Raw genomic sequence first — 18,600 nt, forward strand, 5'->3', positions numbered from 1 at the left:
AACATATCCCATTACTATAAGATATAATTTAACTTAACATAAAAGTCAAGGCAGGCTCACACCTTAATGCAGTACCCAAGAAGAACATAAAATGAGCCTGTTAGATCAGACTAATGGTCACATAGTCCAGCATCCTGTTCCAACAGTGGCCTGTGGGAAGCTTGCAAGCGGGACGTGAGCGCAACAGCCCACCTGAAATTCCCAGCAACTGGTATTCAAAGGCATAAGACTTATGACACAGCAGTAAAACACAGCCATTGAGGCTGTTGGCTTTGTCTTCTGTGAATTGTCTTATTTTCTTTTAAAGCCATTCAAGTTGGTGCCCATCACTGCATCCTGGAAGAGTGCTAACTATGGTCCAGGTGAAGAAGTATTTTATCTTGAAATTTCCAAGATGTTCTTAATGATATATTCCTATTGTAATCCTCTTTACCCCAAATTTCATTTCTAAAAATACTTTTAGTTCTCATAAAACTTGCAAATGAAATGTCTCCAAATAAATGAAACCCAAATTCATCACATTTCTCATTCCTTATTATTTCTAATACAGGTTATATCATGAGGCAAAAAGCTACCTAAGATGTGGATTTCAACAACAACAACAATAATAATAATTATTTATTTGTACCCCGCCATAGCTGTCAACCCTCCCTGCTGTTCCCCACTGCTATATACATAGCTGTCAACCCCCCCTGCTGTTTCCCAATGCTATAAGGGAATTTCCCGCAAAAAAGGGAAAGGTTGACAGCTATGTACCCTGCCCATCAAACATTTAAAACTTCCCTAAACAGGGCTGCCTTCCGATGTTTTCTAAAAGTCGGGTAGTTGTTTATTTCCTTGACATCTGATGGGAGGGCATTCCACAGGGCAGGCGCCACTACCAAGAAAGGCCCTCTGCCTGGTTCCCTGTAACCTCACTTCTCGCAGGGAGGGGAACCACTAGGATACTAGGTGACATCCAGCCAAGTCGTACTTGGAGGAGACCCACTGAAACCAATGGGCTGAAATTACTTAGGCAGTTTTCAGTGGATGTACACTGAGGATTACCAACCTTGAGTATCACCCACAGACTGGTGGAAAGGCTAAAGACAAAAAGGCTAATGACAGCTCTTTTGCAAAAGAAACTTTTGTGTATCTCAGAATAAATATTTTGAAACACGTTCAAAGAACCGCAGTTTAGCACTATTGTGTGTTTCGCCTCAAGATAGCATAATAATAAATTTATCACATACAAGCAGTAGGCACATGCAGGTTTCCCAATGATAACCAAGATCTGAGAGGTGACATCAATTCTAGCTTGCCATGATATGGAGACAAATCCTATGCAACATGTCAAACCTTGTTCCTACCAATGCTTACTGCAATGCTGCTCTTGTCTACAGTCCAAGGTAAATGCAACTTCAAAAGGAATAGGATTCCATGGATACATTGCAATATATCAACACTTTCAGCATGAAAGATGGAAGAGTGTATTTGTGATGTTTGGTGTCTACCGGCCAGACAAAAAAGGCTTATAAGGAAATGGCTGGAACCATCTAGAGCTCTTTCAGATAATAGTTCTGTCACATAAAGAGTCACATGAAGGACTGAGTTGAAACTTACTCAAATGAAATGGTGCCAGTCACTGAGGCAAAGAATGTAGTCTCCTTCAAACACAATGATCCATGATCAAAAATTCTTGAGGAACTCACCAGCAAAGAGCACAGTACAAAAGGCAGCTAGATACTGAGCAAATCAGTACTGGAATAATCAGTATATCAAAACACAAGTTGCTTTTATGCTTTTTATTATGGCTACAGGAGGACTCTCAGCCCTATTCTCCCAAAGGCAGCGGAGAGCAAGCGGATCACCAAGGAATGAAAGCAGATGTCATATCAGAAATGTTACCCTGAGCTATAAATGCCTGAGACTGCACTGGGATAACCCTCAATTATACAACTCAAGGAGTTAATAAATTGTTACCCGGCACCAATTGATAACTTGTAATTTAATGAAAGACTAAATATGGCGGGAAAGTGATCAGTCAAAGGTGCTGATCTACCAAACATGTATTCTCATTGCCCTCCTGCCTGTCAATGAGAAATTATGCACTTGCAGTTGTTAAGAAAGCTCAACAGCTTCCACCTCCACTGTTCACATTGTATCCTTAGCATTTCTGAGTTAAGATCAGTTCATCATTATGGGTATCTTTTCCCAGGACAACCAATGAAGGCCCTTGGTGCTTCTTAAAAAAGCAATGGCTGTACTGGCTTATGCATGAGAGAGATAACACAAAGAAACCAAGAAGCCCAAAGCTCTGATACAAGCATGTCTGTAAATATGACTTAAAATAACCATAATACTAAGTGGGCCACTATGGCAACTACATGAAGTAGACTTTGTTTTTAGCCTTTTCTGTTTTATCTGTGTTTTTGGATTTTTATCTGTAAGCTGCCTTGAGTCCCAATCTGGGGAAAAGGCAGGATATAAATAAAAATGATGATGATGATGATGATACAGGCAAACAAAATTGCTGTGTAAAACAGTTTCCATGGCATGATAAATCTGAGTGTAAGAAGCAGGGCATTTGGTCAATGAAGTTTACAGATGTGACATTTGCAGCAAACCCTGCTGATCCATGACTGGACTCTTCAGTCTGCAGTAGAAATTGCAATGCAAATTAGTCCAAAAGGATCCTCCCAGTTGACTGCCTTACAAAGGCAGATACATACATATAAAATGCTTGAATTTCAGGTGGGGCATTAGGATCCTGTTGTTCTGCAGAAGCCCCTTTGAAAATAATGCAAGTTATGCCGGGATCTTTGGATTATAAGGGACACGGGTGGTGTTGTGGTCTAAACCACTGAGCCTCTTGGCTTCTCAATCGGAAGGTCAGTGTTTCGAATCCCCACGACAGAGTGAGCTCCCATTGCTCTGTCCCAGCTCCTGCCGACCTAGCAGTTTGAAAGCATACCAGTCCAAGTAGATAAATAGGTACCACAGTGCCGGGAAGGTAAATGGCATTTCCGTATGCTCTGGTTTCTGTCACGGTGTTCCGTTGCGCCAGAAGTGGTTTAGTCATACTAGCCACATGACCCGGAAAGCTGTCTGTGGACAAACACTGTCTCCCTCAGCCTGAAAGCGACATGAGTGCCGTACCCCACAGTCCCCTTTGACTGGACGTAACTGTCCAGGGGTCATTTACCTTTACCTTTTTTCTACCTTTGGAGTATGCACTTGAATTCATTGAAAAATCTCTGTTTTAACTTTTTTAAGTATGTGAAAAAAATTGTAAGGAGCAGTGCTATTTTTCTAGAAAAAGAGGTGCCAGAACTCACCGTGAACACCTCCCTCGCTCTCTTATAATGGCAATGGCATCCACCTGAGAGGTGCCGCAACTGAGTTCCGGCTGAAAAAAAGCCCTGGTTAGGAGCCCAGGTGATGTTTCTGAAGTGTCCTGGTTTCTACCTGCAATTGTCCTTAGCCGTTCTACCAAATTTATCTATCCACTCCCTTTCTGCCTTGCTCACTTACTGCCCCATGAGTCCTGTCCTTCCTCCTTCTCCAGTACCTGCCAGGAAAGAAATACAAACTGAACACATTTGAAAAATGTGTATTATTTACATTTGTTCTACTTGCTGACATGTGTGATTCTTGGCAAAGCTCTTACAACTTTGACAAGGTTATGGAAGGCACGCAAAACGAATACAGAAACAGGAGAATGAAAGGGAATTTCAAGTGTCTGGTAGCCTTAGATTTTATAGTATAATGCAGATTTAATAACCAAGGTTGTAAACATCAGAAAGTGGTGGTGTTGCTTTTATTTCTATTTTAAAAATTAATGGTCACCATCTGCACTATCAGTTTGTTGTTATGGTGATCAACAGCATGGAAATGCCTATATTTTTAATTAAGTACTTTGCATTTTAAATTTAATAGTTTCTAGTTAAGAAACATGGCACTGAGCATAACTTTTATAAAAAGTTGTCTCTGACAGACAGCTAAGAATAAATTTTAATGAAGAACTTTCAAAGTCACTACAATGGAATAAAAATATCCATCAGTGGGATAGCTACATGTACAATGAACTCTCTAACATGTCTCCCTCTCAGTGAAATAAATCTACATATTCAGGAAGGACTAACCTTAATTGGTTGCCAGCTATCATCATCATCATCATCTTATATTTTCCCTGCCCATCTAATGTGTGTTGTATTAGTGGAAATAAAACCATTTTCCTGCCATGGAAAGATGCTTTCTTTGAGGAAATGTGCACATTGTATATGTGTGTGTGAGAGAGAGAGTGCATTTACACTCATGAATATGCCTGCACACAAGTGCTGTCAGAATCCCAACAGTAGCAGTGACTGTTCTAAGAACACCACATTCTTTTAAAAGCAATGGCCTTAAGTATATTACTCAAATATTCTCAAAAATCTAAAAAGAATGATTGGCCAGACCACCTAGGACGGTTTACCTCTCTAGCTGTTCAAAGTAGCACTTTGTCTCTCAATCCTGTCAGAACCGGCAGCAGGATCGAAAGATATTTATGTTATTTAAAAAGCACAGTGTGCCGCTTACAAGCCTTTTATTCCCTAGTATTTTTGGCATTTACATCACTTATGCTGAAAGGTGGCCTGGCTATATGCAAGAATTTAATAACTTGGTATCTTAGAACAAAGACTAAAATATACCACTCAATATGGTTCCTTTTGCATATCCCTCTTTGGGAAGGGGCATTTGCCACCATACTCCCCTTCCCTTCCCTCTCCTCTAATCCTCCACAAACATCATTTGGAGATGGAAATGGATCCACGCTTTACTTTAATTACCCACTAAACAATTTCAAACCCCATTCTCTCTGGCCTATTTCTCAAGTGTTCTACAAAGGTGTCACTTTGTCCATTCACACCCCCCCCCCCACCTCTCTTAACAGAATCAATCTCCAGGCATACCAACCTGATTATTCACAGGAACAGAAATACAGCCCTCCCCGCTTGAGAAAAACTGGATATAGAGATTAAGAATTGGTCTGTCAAAGAATCCTAACCGGAATGCTAAAAGAAAGCGAATAAATAAATAATGAAAAACAGGTGGGGTGTCCCTGCAAGGCCTTCCGCTTGCACAACTGAACTCCTCCTTCCTCTTCTTTCCCCCACTTCCCACCAGGCTCACAATATGCCCTGGATGGTGGGGGAAATGCCAGAACAGCAACTGAGGGACATTTGAAGGGAGGAGAGGGAGGTGATGTTCCACTTAACTGGAATTCCATTCAGGATTGGCACCATTTCCTTAGTAACTTAGGTACTTTATGGATCAAAATAGTAACTGCTAGCAATAAATACTGTTGTGGCTTGTCGAGTGTTCAGTGCCCATCACCTAAACAGAAACAAATTCTTAAGAGAGGCGTAACAAAACATGAATGTGATTGGTGGAACCAATTGACTGGCAGATAGCAGGCGTTAAGGATGCCATTTTCTGAACTCTTGCTGCATTTGCAGAGATCATGGTTTGGCATTAGCTAGAACTCTAAACCAAGTCACAGAGGCTGATTCCATTCTAAATGTATCCTGGAAATATTTGAAACAAGCAATGTAATATCCAGACTTGCAGAATGCTTAAATGTTACCAAGTCAGTCGCCCAGTTCAGATGCTGAATCCATAGTTTATTAGCCAGGAATGAGCAATGAGAATGCATGCTTCCCTTGCCTCCACCCTTCCTTGGCAGGTACATACTCATTTAAGCAATTAAGTATTCTTGCCAAAACAGGAAACTGTGGATTAATACTAGCAAATGAAGCAGGATCTTAAACCACATACAACACTTAGCCATAGTTTAGTGTTGCATGGATGAGCCTCTATGAGCCTGAGCAAAGCATCAGTGTTGTGTTCACACAAACAGGAGGATGGCTGCTGAGTTTACTTTCAGTCTCAAAAGTGCAACCCAGGAAACCTGGTTGAAAACAATCAGCAGTTAATTAAACAAGACAGGTTCATAATCCACGGTTTGAAGTTGACTTGCTTAGCAACTAAGCATTGTTTGTTTTCAACCAGGTTTCCTCATCTGCACGTAAAAATAAGCCAAGGTTCTTTAGAACTGAAAGTAAACTCGGCAGAATTCCTCCTCTCAGCAGCAGAGAGGAAGGGTTATTGAGCAAGGCTCATGCCGACCACAGGCTCCATGAGGCTTGTCCATTTAGCAATGAAGAATGGTCTAGCATTGTGTTTGTAGTTGGTTTAAGAAACTGGTTTGTAAACTGACATTCCTCATTTTGGACAAACCATTTAATTGCAGTTTAATTAAACCAGAATGTTTGCACTGGGGAAGTAAGGAGGGAAGAAGCAAGGAAAGAAAGAAAGAGTGTGCAATCCTGTTGTTCGTTCCCAGGGATAAACTAGGGCAGCCCACAACAGAAATTACTTCATTCTGTCTACTCTGATTTTGCCTGCTTTCTATACCAAAAAAGCACATTGCTCACAGGTTTCCCAACATTATGTACTTTTACTGTGACTGGACGACCTAAAGAGAAACCATGCAAACTTCAAAGAAGTGTTCCAGTCAGTGAGGAAGCAAGTCTAGAATGAAATTCAGTCCACTTGTTCTGCACCTAAAGAGATATGCAAACACACCAAGTTGCATGTGAGTATATACTATTTTATTATATATGATTGTTGCTCCCTGCTCCTCAAATGTGCGAAAAACCAGCCTAGCAATTCCAAACCACATGCAATTGCCCCACTTCAAGATCACAAAACCTAGCTGTACTAAAATTTATCAAATGGCTGCTGAAAGTTATTCTTATACCATCTGGATTAAAAAGAAAAATTAATCTGACAAGAACATAATGAAAAACAGGATTTGGCAAATGTTTCTCTCTAATTAGTGGCATGTTATCTATGAGAAGGTGGTTTAATGTTATAGCATGCATATATGTAGAATGCCAAATCACAAAGGAACGTAGGGTGCTGCCTTGTAACAAGTCAGACCATTGGTCTATCTAGCTTTCCAGTGTTCCAGGACAGGGACATTCCCAGCCCTACCAGGAAATGCCAAGGACTGTACCAGAGACCTTCCATGTGCGAAAGCAGGTACTCTACCACTGAGCTGCAGCTCTTCTCTCTAAACTACCCACATTAAGCTAAACAACAGTGCATACTGGTATATAGCCACTGTGGACTTACATTGTGAAGCACAGGGAATTACAAGATAGGGACTAATCTGTGATCCATCTCACAGGTTATCTAACATGAGGCAGGAGAGCTCGTTTTTGCTTCCACCTCTCAGGGGCGGAGGAAGCCGCTTCGCCACCCGGGGGCAGCAACCCGGGGGCGGAGTCACTCCGTAGCGCACATGCGCAACATCGCTACGTTCGAAGCATGTGTAGCAACGCTGCGTATGCGTGCTACCAAGCGGAGGCAAGCCAGGGAGGGGCATTAGCGGCCCAAGAGAAGCCCGCCCATCCCCTCCACCCGCAGCCTGAGCGGGAAGGAACGAAGCAAACCGCCGAGCGGCGCCCACTCAGCACTTTGCTTTGTTCCTTCCCGCTCGGGTTGCGGGCGGAGGGGAGGGGTGGGGCTTGGCCCGCAGATCACCTCCACCCGCAGCCCAAGTAGCAAAGTGCGCACTGACGGCTAACCTGCTCGGCGCGCGCTTTGCTATTTCCGACTCAGGCAGAGGCGAGGGGCAAGTCCGCCCCTAACCTCCGCCCGAGCCGGAAATAGCAAAGCGCACGCCAAGCAGGTGTGTGAGCCCCGCCGCCGAGTGTAGCTTTTTCCCGGCGTCCACGGGGCTCGGCTTGGGTGTCATGCCAGGGGTGTGTGTCTGCCCAGAATGTCACCCCCTCTAGCCTGTAACCTGGGGCGCCCCACCCCCTTCGCTCCCCCCTTCCTACGCCACTGCCACCTCTCTCCAATTAATTTAGTGCTGAAGTCTTATAGCCTACCTTTTTTGTTGATCAGCTGTTGGTGTTCCAAATCAACAGAATAGCATCTTCTATTCTATCCCTGCCTCCCAAGCTTTTCCTTCATTAATGTAGCTCCCTCATGCATCTCAAGGATTTATCCTACAGCATACAGAATCTTCCCCCATGTATCTTAAGGGTCTGTCTGACACACAACCCTACAAAGTATACCCCCTACTGCATTTTATCTTTTGAATAATCTGCAAGTTCATTGCCAGAGGACTAAAACAAATCTCAAAGGATAAAGGGTAGGGACAAATGACTAATTCTACAGATTCAGACTCATTTTAGAAGCCATTGCTCCACATCTCCCTTTACTTTAATGAGAGAAAGGCTAGATATATGCTCCAATGCAGAAGGCTTGATTTATTTGTCATTTCCTGCCCTGAAGGGTCTTTCACAGCACCCTAAATGAATTCTATCAATTCAGTTTCTTCTATCAAAATCAGAGAAGTGAAACTTACAATGGCTGCTCAACTGGAACTTGGGGTGGCGGTTGCAGCCCGGTGCAGCTGCAGCCCGCTCCTGGGGCCATCCACATTGTGGCGCCACCATTGGAGGACACCAGAGCCTCCCCCTGTGCCTTCACGGCTTAGCAGGACTTGCCTGTTAGAATGGGCCAATCAGAGGACAGCTGGGGGGCAGGCTTGCAAATACTGGTAGCATCCAGAACCTCCCAGCTCAATTCAGCTCCTGCTATCAAAAGTAGAGAAGTGAAATGGTCAAAGCTTTTTCACAGCACTCTGAAAAGGGGGAGCACATAGCCTTCAAATGGAAAAACAAACCCACACCTAAAACAAAATTAGCTTGATAGAATGGGAGGGGGCAGATTTATTGTTTTATGAATCATACAGCAGCAGAGCAACAAACTAAAATTGTGCTGGGAGTCAGTAACATCAAGTATCTTTAGATACACCAAGCATCTAGATTCTGCACAAAAAGGGGGCACTACAGGTGCTGTATCAAGAAGGATTCTTATCTCATTATACATGACAAAGCTATCTTTAGCCATCTCACCCCTTGCCTTTCCCTGTAAGACCAAATTGCAGTTGTTAACAGTCATCTACAGGTTTTCCACACCTATCAGCTGATCACCCATTCCCACCACCCTTCTGAGGAATACCCCTCCCCACTCCCTCACTATATTAAGGGTCTGGTGACTTCCGTTCAGTGTATCTGAAGTGTGCACGCACACGAAAGCTCATACCAAGAACAAACTTAGTTGGTCTCTAAGGTGCTACTGGAAGGAATTTTTTATTTTATTTTGTTTTGACTATAGCAGACCAACACGGCTACCTACCTGTAACTGTGGTTTGGGAGGTTAGGATAATGCAGCATCTCTGTAAATGACATGAAATGTCTGGATCTGGCACATTTATGGAAGATAAATCCATCAGTGGCTATTATCCACGCTAATTAAGTGGACCATCCAAGTAAGAGGCAGCAGACCTTTGAAAACCAGTTGCTGGAGAGTTGATGCCCAGCTTGTGAGCTTCCTGGAATTGTCTGGGAAATAGGATGCTTGGCTGGAAGGAGCTTTGGTCTGAAGGAGCCGGCAGGGCTCTTCCCATGTGAAATGATTAATAAAATGTACCTTTACTGCATAAAACTGCAACAGAGTGGAAATTCTTTAAAGCACTATATGTGACCTTGGGACCCTGCTATCTCTCTTTTCATTGGATCTGCCACAAGCAAGATAGCATACTGCTGGGCATGTACTGCTCTGACCTAGCTTCAAAATAAGCCTAACACACTAACAGGGGACATTTACACAAGAAAGGTCTAAAATAGTTGCAACCGTTTAGGTAGCCATTCTCAAACCTAGACTTTGCTATCCCCATCGCTACACACGAAAGTGATCTGCACAATTTGAGGTCCCTTGCCATTCATTTTCAGGCATCAGAATTAACCCAGAGATCATGTACAACAACAGGATAGATGGTGGGCTGATTCAGTAGCGCAAATACACTTTTGCTCTTTCGTAGTTTGTAAAAATAATTATAACTGTGGCATTCTTCCTGCATCCAATGTCATCCGTGTCAGTAGTAAACTTCCTTTAAGCACTGTGATAAACAAGGACATTTTTGCCACCAGTGGCTGCAGAGAGCAGACTGCATCCCTACACAAGAGACAGGAACCCCAATTAACATCTACATGAAGGATTCCCTTTAGACTTCTCATTGTAGACCCACATGTTTTACATTACTACGACATCCTACAGGAAGGTCAGAGTGGTGAAAGATTTGCTTTTCTTTTAGATTCTTCTTAGTAATTATTCTATAATTTAAAAAAATCTATCAAGTCATGGGCTAGGAATCTGAACAAGTTAAAAGCACAACATGAAAGTTGCAAGCCCCAAATTTTACCCCCATCTGCCACTGATTTGTCATGTGACCTTGGGCAAGTCACAGTACCTCTGTGCCAGTTGCCTTGTCTGGAAAATGGAGATAAAAATAATTACCTATCTCAAGAGGGTGATGTAAGACTTAATTAATTCCTATTTATAAAATACTTTGAAAAAACCAATAGGAATCTACAGCATTATAATTGAATATTCAAGCCGTTCCCCATTTCTTCATTAAGTTTCTGTCATAAGAGTGGATCAAAGTCAATACATATCAATCATCACTCCAAATCAAAAATACTCAGCATTTTTTTTACTCTCAATAGATTCATTGTCCATTTACCATTCTGTTATATGGATACTGCACTGAATAAACTTTTTCCTTATTTTACATTTTGCATCCCCCTCTTTTTCCCTTTACCTCAATGCTGCTTATCAGTTCTAGATATTGAAGGTCCCGCACTCTGGTAAATGCCTATTGAAACAAAGAAGCAAAAATGCATCAGCAATGTCCTAATATTTTGCAGGCTAACAGTCAACAGGTATAATATATTCCACATATACCGTATTTTCTGGCATATAAGACGACTGGGCGTATAAGACGACCCCCAACTTTTCCAGTTAAAATATAGAGTTTGAGATATACTCGACCGCAGGTTCTCCACTTGGCGTATAAGACGACCCCCGACTTTTGAGAAGATTTTCCTGGATTACAAAGTAGTCTTATACGCCAGAATATACAGTACCGGTACTTAGTTATGGTTACTTACTGTGTATACTAGACAAAAATTGATTACTGTGTACCACAAGTGGCAGTGAATTGGATTACTGTTTATACTTTTTGCATGAGCTAAATATGGAGTTTTAAACAGAATATCTGGTATGAACATACTGCATGCTGTGCAAAGCACTGAGTTACACAGAGTCAGGTTGAGACAACGACATTTTAAAAATGCAGCTCTGTAATAAACTTATTTTTTTTTTATAAGAATTTATTGGCATTTTTCTATAACAACATATACCCACACCCACACCTACAATTAAACAAATGCAAAACAAATAAACAAATACAAACAATGTCAAGTTTTCTTATTGCATCTTTCTAGAAAAAAAAAAATTTCTATTTCCATATCTTGACTATTGACTTCCCCTGCCTTTTCACCTTCGAGTTTATATTCCTTAATCTATTTTATAACCATTTCTCCTAAAAAAGAAAAAAGAAATTAAATTCAGTTGTATAATTACAATCAATTATATCTTCAACATTTTACTAAAAATACATCATCATAATAATACCTCGTCATAATTCTTCTTCATTTATTCTTATCGATTTCTTATCTTAATCTACATCTTGATCTCAATCCTCTTAATCCATAAACTTAATCCACTTAAATTCACTTTACTTATACTCCCCCTCACAGATCTTCACAACTCATTCGATCAAATCTATCTCTTCTATCCTTAAGATTGCTGCTAATAACATGATAACTTGAAATATCTCCTTTCATGTTCAAATAAAAAATATAACAGAAAATTGTTGACAGTATTCACCCTCCGATTTCAGTTTACCATATCAGGCTACCTTAAATTTACTTAATGCTTCACCCCACACCCCCTCTGTCCATTATTCTTCTCCTGGTGGCTTCAGCACTAAACTTCCATGTAGCTTCCCTCTCCAAACGTCCACAGATCCAGGCACAGTCCAAATCTCTCCTTGCCACGAGATCAGAGGTATCCATCTCATCTCTCAGCTTCTTCGGTTCTTTGTAACATTTCTTTTCTTCTTGTAAATACCTTAATTCTCTGTCCCTGGCCCCCGAGCTCACACCTCGGGGACTGGATATAAGAAATCTTGACGTCGCCTTGGGGCTGCCACCCCCAGAAAGCGAATTTCTTCTCCGAAGTAGCTCACTCATTTCTCTCCAACTTTGCATCAACCCTCTCAGCTCCTTGGCAAGGCATTCTTCCAAAATGTCAAAAGTTTTAAAAGCCTCCTCTGTGGGCAATTGGTTCCATTTCAGACCCCCACACAAGACTTTGACTTTTCTACAAAGCAGTTCCACCTTCAAGGCAGTGAGTCTCTGTTCATCCGTTAGTCCAGAGTTCAATACCAGTTCAAGGACGAAACCCAACATACTGGCAGAGGAGGAGGAAGTGGGTGTCATATTTCTACTCCCCTCTTTGTTCGTCGCCATTTTCCTGAGCTGGAGCGCAAATACCGCAACTTTAAATGGAGATATTTTCCTCTAGTTAACTTCCCGAAAGAAAAGTTTGCCAGTCTCATGTGTCGATTTTAAATACATTGTAACCAGTTCTGTAGCAGTAATCACTCAAATTGGTTAGATTCTTGAGCTCGAAGGGAGGGAGGCAGGCTGCCCTTCTCCTTCCCCCCGGATCGTCCCAAAAGCACGATTTCTACTCAAATTCTTTACTCACGACCACCGGGTTCCTTTAGCTCCATTCTTCACAGGTAGAACTTAGACGCTCACCGCGGGCTCTGTCGCCGCATTTGCATCCCGGTTGGGGCATGTCCCCGAAGCCCGGCTCCGGTTGTCCCTTCACCCCCACTCCCCCTTTACAGGGGGAGCGAGGGAAGGGTTCGGAGCCTCCGCGGGCGCTGCCGGGGAGCCCAGGGTGCGGGACGCTCTTCCCGCACCCCAACCGGAGCCCCGCTTTGCGGTAGCGGGGCTCCTGACCCCCGGGATGGACAGGGCGCTCTGTAATAAACTTAGCCTCATGTGTATAGATACGATATTAATTCAAGTGAAGGGGGAAATGTATTTGTGCAGTGTATAGCCTTTATTAAGAATGGGAACTGTAAGGTCTGTAGGATCCCAAGAGCCCTTCCACCACCTTGCACTGCGCTGGGGACAGTTCCCTGACAGGAACCCATGTGTCATGTACTCTTGGGACAAAACAACACACACATCAGGCAGCAAAAAGAAGATGGAACTGCCTTAGTCATCACCATTGAGGATAAATTATAACCAATCTATAATAAGCAGGTATCATTTTTTTTAAAATGAACATACAGCAAGTACTAAGATTGCATTGGCCAGAAACTTGACAACAACAGGTCATACTTTAAAACAGGTCAGACCACTAATCTACTTTGTTTTCAAAAGACGGAAGTATTGTAAGATCTCTTGAATGCACTAATTAAGTATGGGCATAGCCATGGAAAGATAATTGGTCTAACACTTGATCCCAAATGCATTAACTGGAAGCAAGTACCACTGAAATCAATGGGAATTTCATGTGTGTACTGACCACAATTCAGTGGGGCCCAAGAATAAACACACCATCAGAGCTTTCCTTCCAGTTTTTGTTGCAGGAGGGCAGAAAGCCAAACACCTATCCAGCCCCTGCTATGGAACTGGGATGGAGGTGGGGAGGCAAAAATGAACGAATTAATACATTGCTGGGAATCCTAACAACATAGGCAGTTCCCATTCACTGATCCTTTAGCTCACAGCTAAAGTTTAGGGATCAAGGTACAAGGCCACAATCCTTAGCCCAATTACCGTATTTTTCGGTCCATAAGGCGCTCCGGACCACAAGACAATATTTTCCTGGTTTTCCTCCTCTAAAAGGCAGGGAGGGGGAGCACCTTCTCCATTCACAGCGGCTCATCCCCGCTTGCTTTAAAGGGACATGGGGACGAGGGGAGAACGCTCCGTTTCTCCCCTCGTCCCCATGTCCCTTTAAAGCAAGCGGGGATGAGCCGCTGTGAATGGAGAAGGTGCGCGGGGCGCAGGGTGGTGGAGAAAGCAGCAGCATCCCCGCTGGTTTCACCACCACCCCGTGCCTTGCGTGGGGCAGCGTGTGGAGTGGTGCAGGAAGTACTGGGATCAATGAAATCAGTGCTAAGGGTGAGCAATGAGGTGGCTATGTTTGCTGTCAAAAAAACCTATTCAGGATTGCAAGCAGAAAAAGGCTTGCTAAGAGCTCCAAAACGGATCTTTGACAAAAGCAAGAAGCAGACTAGAGGATCATGGGAGTAGCCTACTTCTAAAGAGTTTGCTCCTGCCTTAACCAGAAGGTGCAGCCTAAACCTATGCTACCAGCCTTGCTAGCCAAAGGGAAATCTGGGTGATCCAGCTAACTTCAGACTAACTTCTAGCCTTTCCTTTCTTGGAAAGGTGTCTATGGATGTAGTATTAAAGTGATTCTGGGCATTATGAATGAGATATCATTCCTTGACCTATTTCAATCTGATTTCAAATAGAGATATAGGACAAAGTCAGTTTTTATAACTCTGGTGGAGAATCTGCTTCTGGATAGAGATACTATCCTGAGTGAATGGAGCCACAGAGAATAATTTTAGGTGAAGCCTGTTTAGCAGTTTGGACACAAAGTTCTACAGAGGTTAGTACTGTCTCCTATGTTGTTTAACACTCATAAGAAGCTAATGGAGGACACCACCTGATGCTTTAGAACATGCATGCTCTGCATTTCACTAATAAACATCTAGGAGTAGCTATCTTCAACTTAGATTAGTGCCCACAGTCAAATAGATGAGGCTCAACAACAGATGTTGAATGCAGACAAGATATGATAATGCTTGTAATATGGATGCTCTTGGGGATATGAGCTACTTGTGATTCGTGGGACACTGGTGGCGCTGCTGAATCAGGTGTGCAATTTGTGCAAGCACCTGCATCCAAACATAGTACAGGGGGAAATGTAGTACCTATGGCTAGGAGGTTCCTTTGTCAGCTAATCTGAGACAGCTCCTGCATGCCTTCCTAAGAAACTGAAATTTAGCCACTGTCAGCCATGTCATTACAATAATGAGAGTTGACTAGGGTTAAGTATGCTGCATGGAGCTCCTTTTTAAAATGTTTTTAAGAAAAATGTATTTCAGTTGTTATCTTTCATCTTTATTATCTTTTTAATCTGCATGGGCTGCCTTGTGCACTGATATGATATAGCATATAAATTAAGAGGTGAAAAGTTCAATAAAAAAATCTCAAACCCTGTAGCATTTAAGAATATAATCTGTGACATTTAATAATATAATCTTAACATACTAAATAAGTCACAGCTATTTACTGCTTGAATAAATGCAGTGATGGCTCCTCATTTATACAGATATTTAATCTAAAACAAATATATTGTGCTTACACAAGGATAGTTGTGTCTCTCATTTTATGTATTCTGGAAGCTATTTTTCTTTGTGCTAATCTGTTCTAATACTAAGTGGACAGGTTACTTAACATCTTCAAGATGGTAAAAACAACCTCCCTTTAAACTACTAGATCTAATACCCTTTCTTTGACCAAGTAACAGGATAAAAATGCTTTAAGAAGTAAGAAACATATTGAGTTTTAGTCAGTGGTGGCTTTCTAGGAAACACTGCTGCTTGCACAAGGCAAGGCTCTTGTTTTTCATCAATTGTCACTACAACCCACCCCCACCCACCCCCATTGAAAAAGCTGCTCTTGAGGGTCAGGGGAATCCTCTGGAACAGTATAGGATACAGTAAGGAGAGTTGCAGTAGGTGATGGTGGTATCAGTGAAAATCAGATGCCTCACCTCTAGGAACAGAAACATCTTTGCACAAAATCACTATGGGACAAAAATCTACTATTAATGAAAATTGTAACTAAACTCTGTGTATTGATTGAAGCTCTGTGAAAATAATTAAGAAAGAAGGACATACATTTGAACAACTTGGTATTTAAGCAATACACGGGTGGTGTTGTGGATTAAATCACAGAGCCTAGGGCTTGCCGATCAGACTTCGGCAGTTCGAATCCCCGTGACGGGGTGAGCTCCTGTTGCTCTGTCGCTGCTCCTGCCAACCTAGCAGTTCGAAAGCATGAAGTGCAGGTAGATAAACAGGTATCGCTCTGGTGGGAAGGTAAATGGCATTTCCGTGCGCTACTCTGGTTCATCAGAAGCAGCTTAGTCATGCTGGCCACATGACCCGGAAAAACTGTCTGCGGACAAACGATGGCTCCCTCGGCCAGTAAAGCGAGATGAGTGCCGCAACCCCAAAGTCGTTCACGACTGGAACTAACAGTCAGGGGTCCCGTTACCTTTACCTTAGTCCTAATTTCAAAACAATCCCCTTTGTTGTTGAAGCAGAAAGACAAATGATGAATAATGGTCCCAGGGCATGGTCTGAAGGGACACACTACAACATACCACAACCATGCTGGAAGTAAAGTAGATCTGGTGAGTGCCGGAATGGGAGCTCATCTGGAAAGTCCATATACTCAACCTTGAATTCCATGACGGGACAAAGGTGGGCAGTATATTTAATCAGCAAGTACATTTTCCCACGCTACGTCAGAAATAACTTGAAAACAGGTTAAGTACAAATGTTAGGAAACACAATGTTACCTAGTCCTAATGGCAAGGGACTTTATATTAGGAGAAGAGAAAGAAAATGTGCTATCACTTATTAGGTTTGTTTACAATGTCCAAGGCCAAGCCCATGCAACTCCTCACCGCCAGGATGAGAAGACATATGTGCTCCAGATGTTAAGAGAGTGCATACTGTTTGCAACATGTGAAGTTTGTATACCCGCCCCCCATAGACATACACAGGAGGGCATTTAAAAAGAGATGTTCAAAGCTTTTTTGAATGAGGGAGAAATAGAATAAATGTCCATATTCAAAGCTAAAGAAGTTCATAATGGAGAGAAGAAGACTGGCAAAGAATTGTAACTTTTTTTAAGCAGGCTTATTAAGTTACAGCAAAATAAATCTTTACTGCCACATAGTGGTCAACACAGCTAAGGACGGGTGATTTTTTTTCCACCCATAGTGAAAAGGTGCTGTTCTAATTAAACTTACATTTAAATCATTACCTATCACTGGAATTCAGTTGGAATTTAGAGATTTCTCATGCATTTAAAAGCCTGAGTAGTAAAATGTATGTGTTAACCCCTAGTCCATTAGATTTTCTGCATTCTGAACAGAAATAGCAGAGAAGAAATTACATGTTTTCAACATGAATATTTTTTTCAAGCACGCAGCTCACAGTTCCTAGTGATACAGCTGGGTATGTATGCACAATTTGTCCACTCTGCATGCTAATACAAATTGCAGAAGATCAGATACGAAGCTGAAAACACTTTACCTTCTTAGCAGTTTCAAATTCGAGTCCTTCTAAAGCCTCCATAGCCAGTTCTTTCCAATCTGTGTCAGTTACTCCTAAACAAGCAATCTTATAGGCTTCTTTGAACATTTTCTTTCCAAGTATTGATACATGGGTGCTGACTGCAAATTGAAAAACCAAAGTAAAGCATTAAGATATAAGTGTGGTTTCCCATACTTGATAAACTTCCTATCACATCACAGCGGCTATAACTGCGGGGCAAACCAGATTTTCTGCATTTCCCACTAGGATGCTATAAATCAATTTCAGACATGATAGAATACAATAAGTAATGTAGCCCCAATAATGTAGTCCTAGTGCCCCAATTTGGAAATTTGGATGTCTATCATTTGCTGGATCAGGAACTGAAAGACATGCATCCGATTCAACTGTCCACTGGACTACAAACCAAATAATGAATGCCACCCATCTAAATGGCACTGCTTTCCATAGGTTTCATGTCTGAATGTGCATCTCCATCCACATTATGACAGAATTAATCACATATAAATACCATTTAAGTGTTACTAGTTGGATCAGTGTTTCTTTCTCTAAGAGCAGTATTCACTAAAGAAAGCTCTTCGACAGATGTTTACCAAGAATTTTATACAAAACATCTCATGTGTAGGAAATTCCAAAACACATCCCCTGGCTAACTTGTTCTGTTGCCAAACTGCTTTTGCAGATAGCATTCAGTTTTCTCTCTGTCAAAGCAACAGAATGCAATTACTCCATCACTATTCACGCAGCCTTTTAAATGTTTGAAAATTATTCCCGCTCCAGGATCCCCTTTAATATACCTTTCCTTAAGGCTAAAATTGCACCCATTTATAATTTAAAAAGATATTTTTCAAGCAACTTCATCCCTCTTGTGCTAAAACAAATCCATTCTTTAGTTGCTGGTGGGAAATCCATGTTACAAAGCAAGTGCTAACGTTCTTCGTGCTAATAAATAAATTAAAATGTATTCAACATTTTCTCCTGCCTCTTGTATTCTATGCTGTTTCATCTCTGCTAAACTTTTCCGTCTCTTCCAGCACGATAATTTAATTGTGAAATGCAACACCCAACATGATCCCATGTACACATCTACTTCTGTAATCATCTAGTTAAAAGATTCCTGCATGGGTCTAACAACAAGTGCCAAACAATTGCATTTCCCCCATCCATTTCTGGCTGACAAGACTTCTTACTATTACAACCCA

General features: G+C 41.9%; 1 protein-coding gene across 1 annotated transcript in view; it reads right to left on the bottom strand.

The window, feature by feature from the left end:
- The window catches only part of IFT122 (intraflagellar transport 122), a 62,670-nt gene that overhangs the window by 19,807 nt on the left and 24,263 nt on the right, over nt 1-18,600 (bottom strand). Inside the window, 3 exon segments of the mRNA XM_033141132.1 lie at nt 10,706-10,759; nt 17,378-17,484; nt 17,487-17,517. Coding sequence (XP_032997023.1) covers nt 10,706-10,759; nt 17,378-17,484; nt 17,487-17,517 — 192 coding nt within the window.

This window comes from Lacerta agilis, chromosome 2 (assembly GCF_009819535.1).
Source record: "Lacerta agilis isolate rLacAgi1 chromosome 2, rLacAgi1.pri, whole genome shotgun sequence".
In the NCBI taxonomy this organism is placed as follows: Eukaryota; Metazoa; Chordata; class Lepidosauria; order Squamata; family Lacertidae; genus Lacerta; species Lacerta agilis.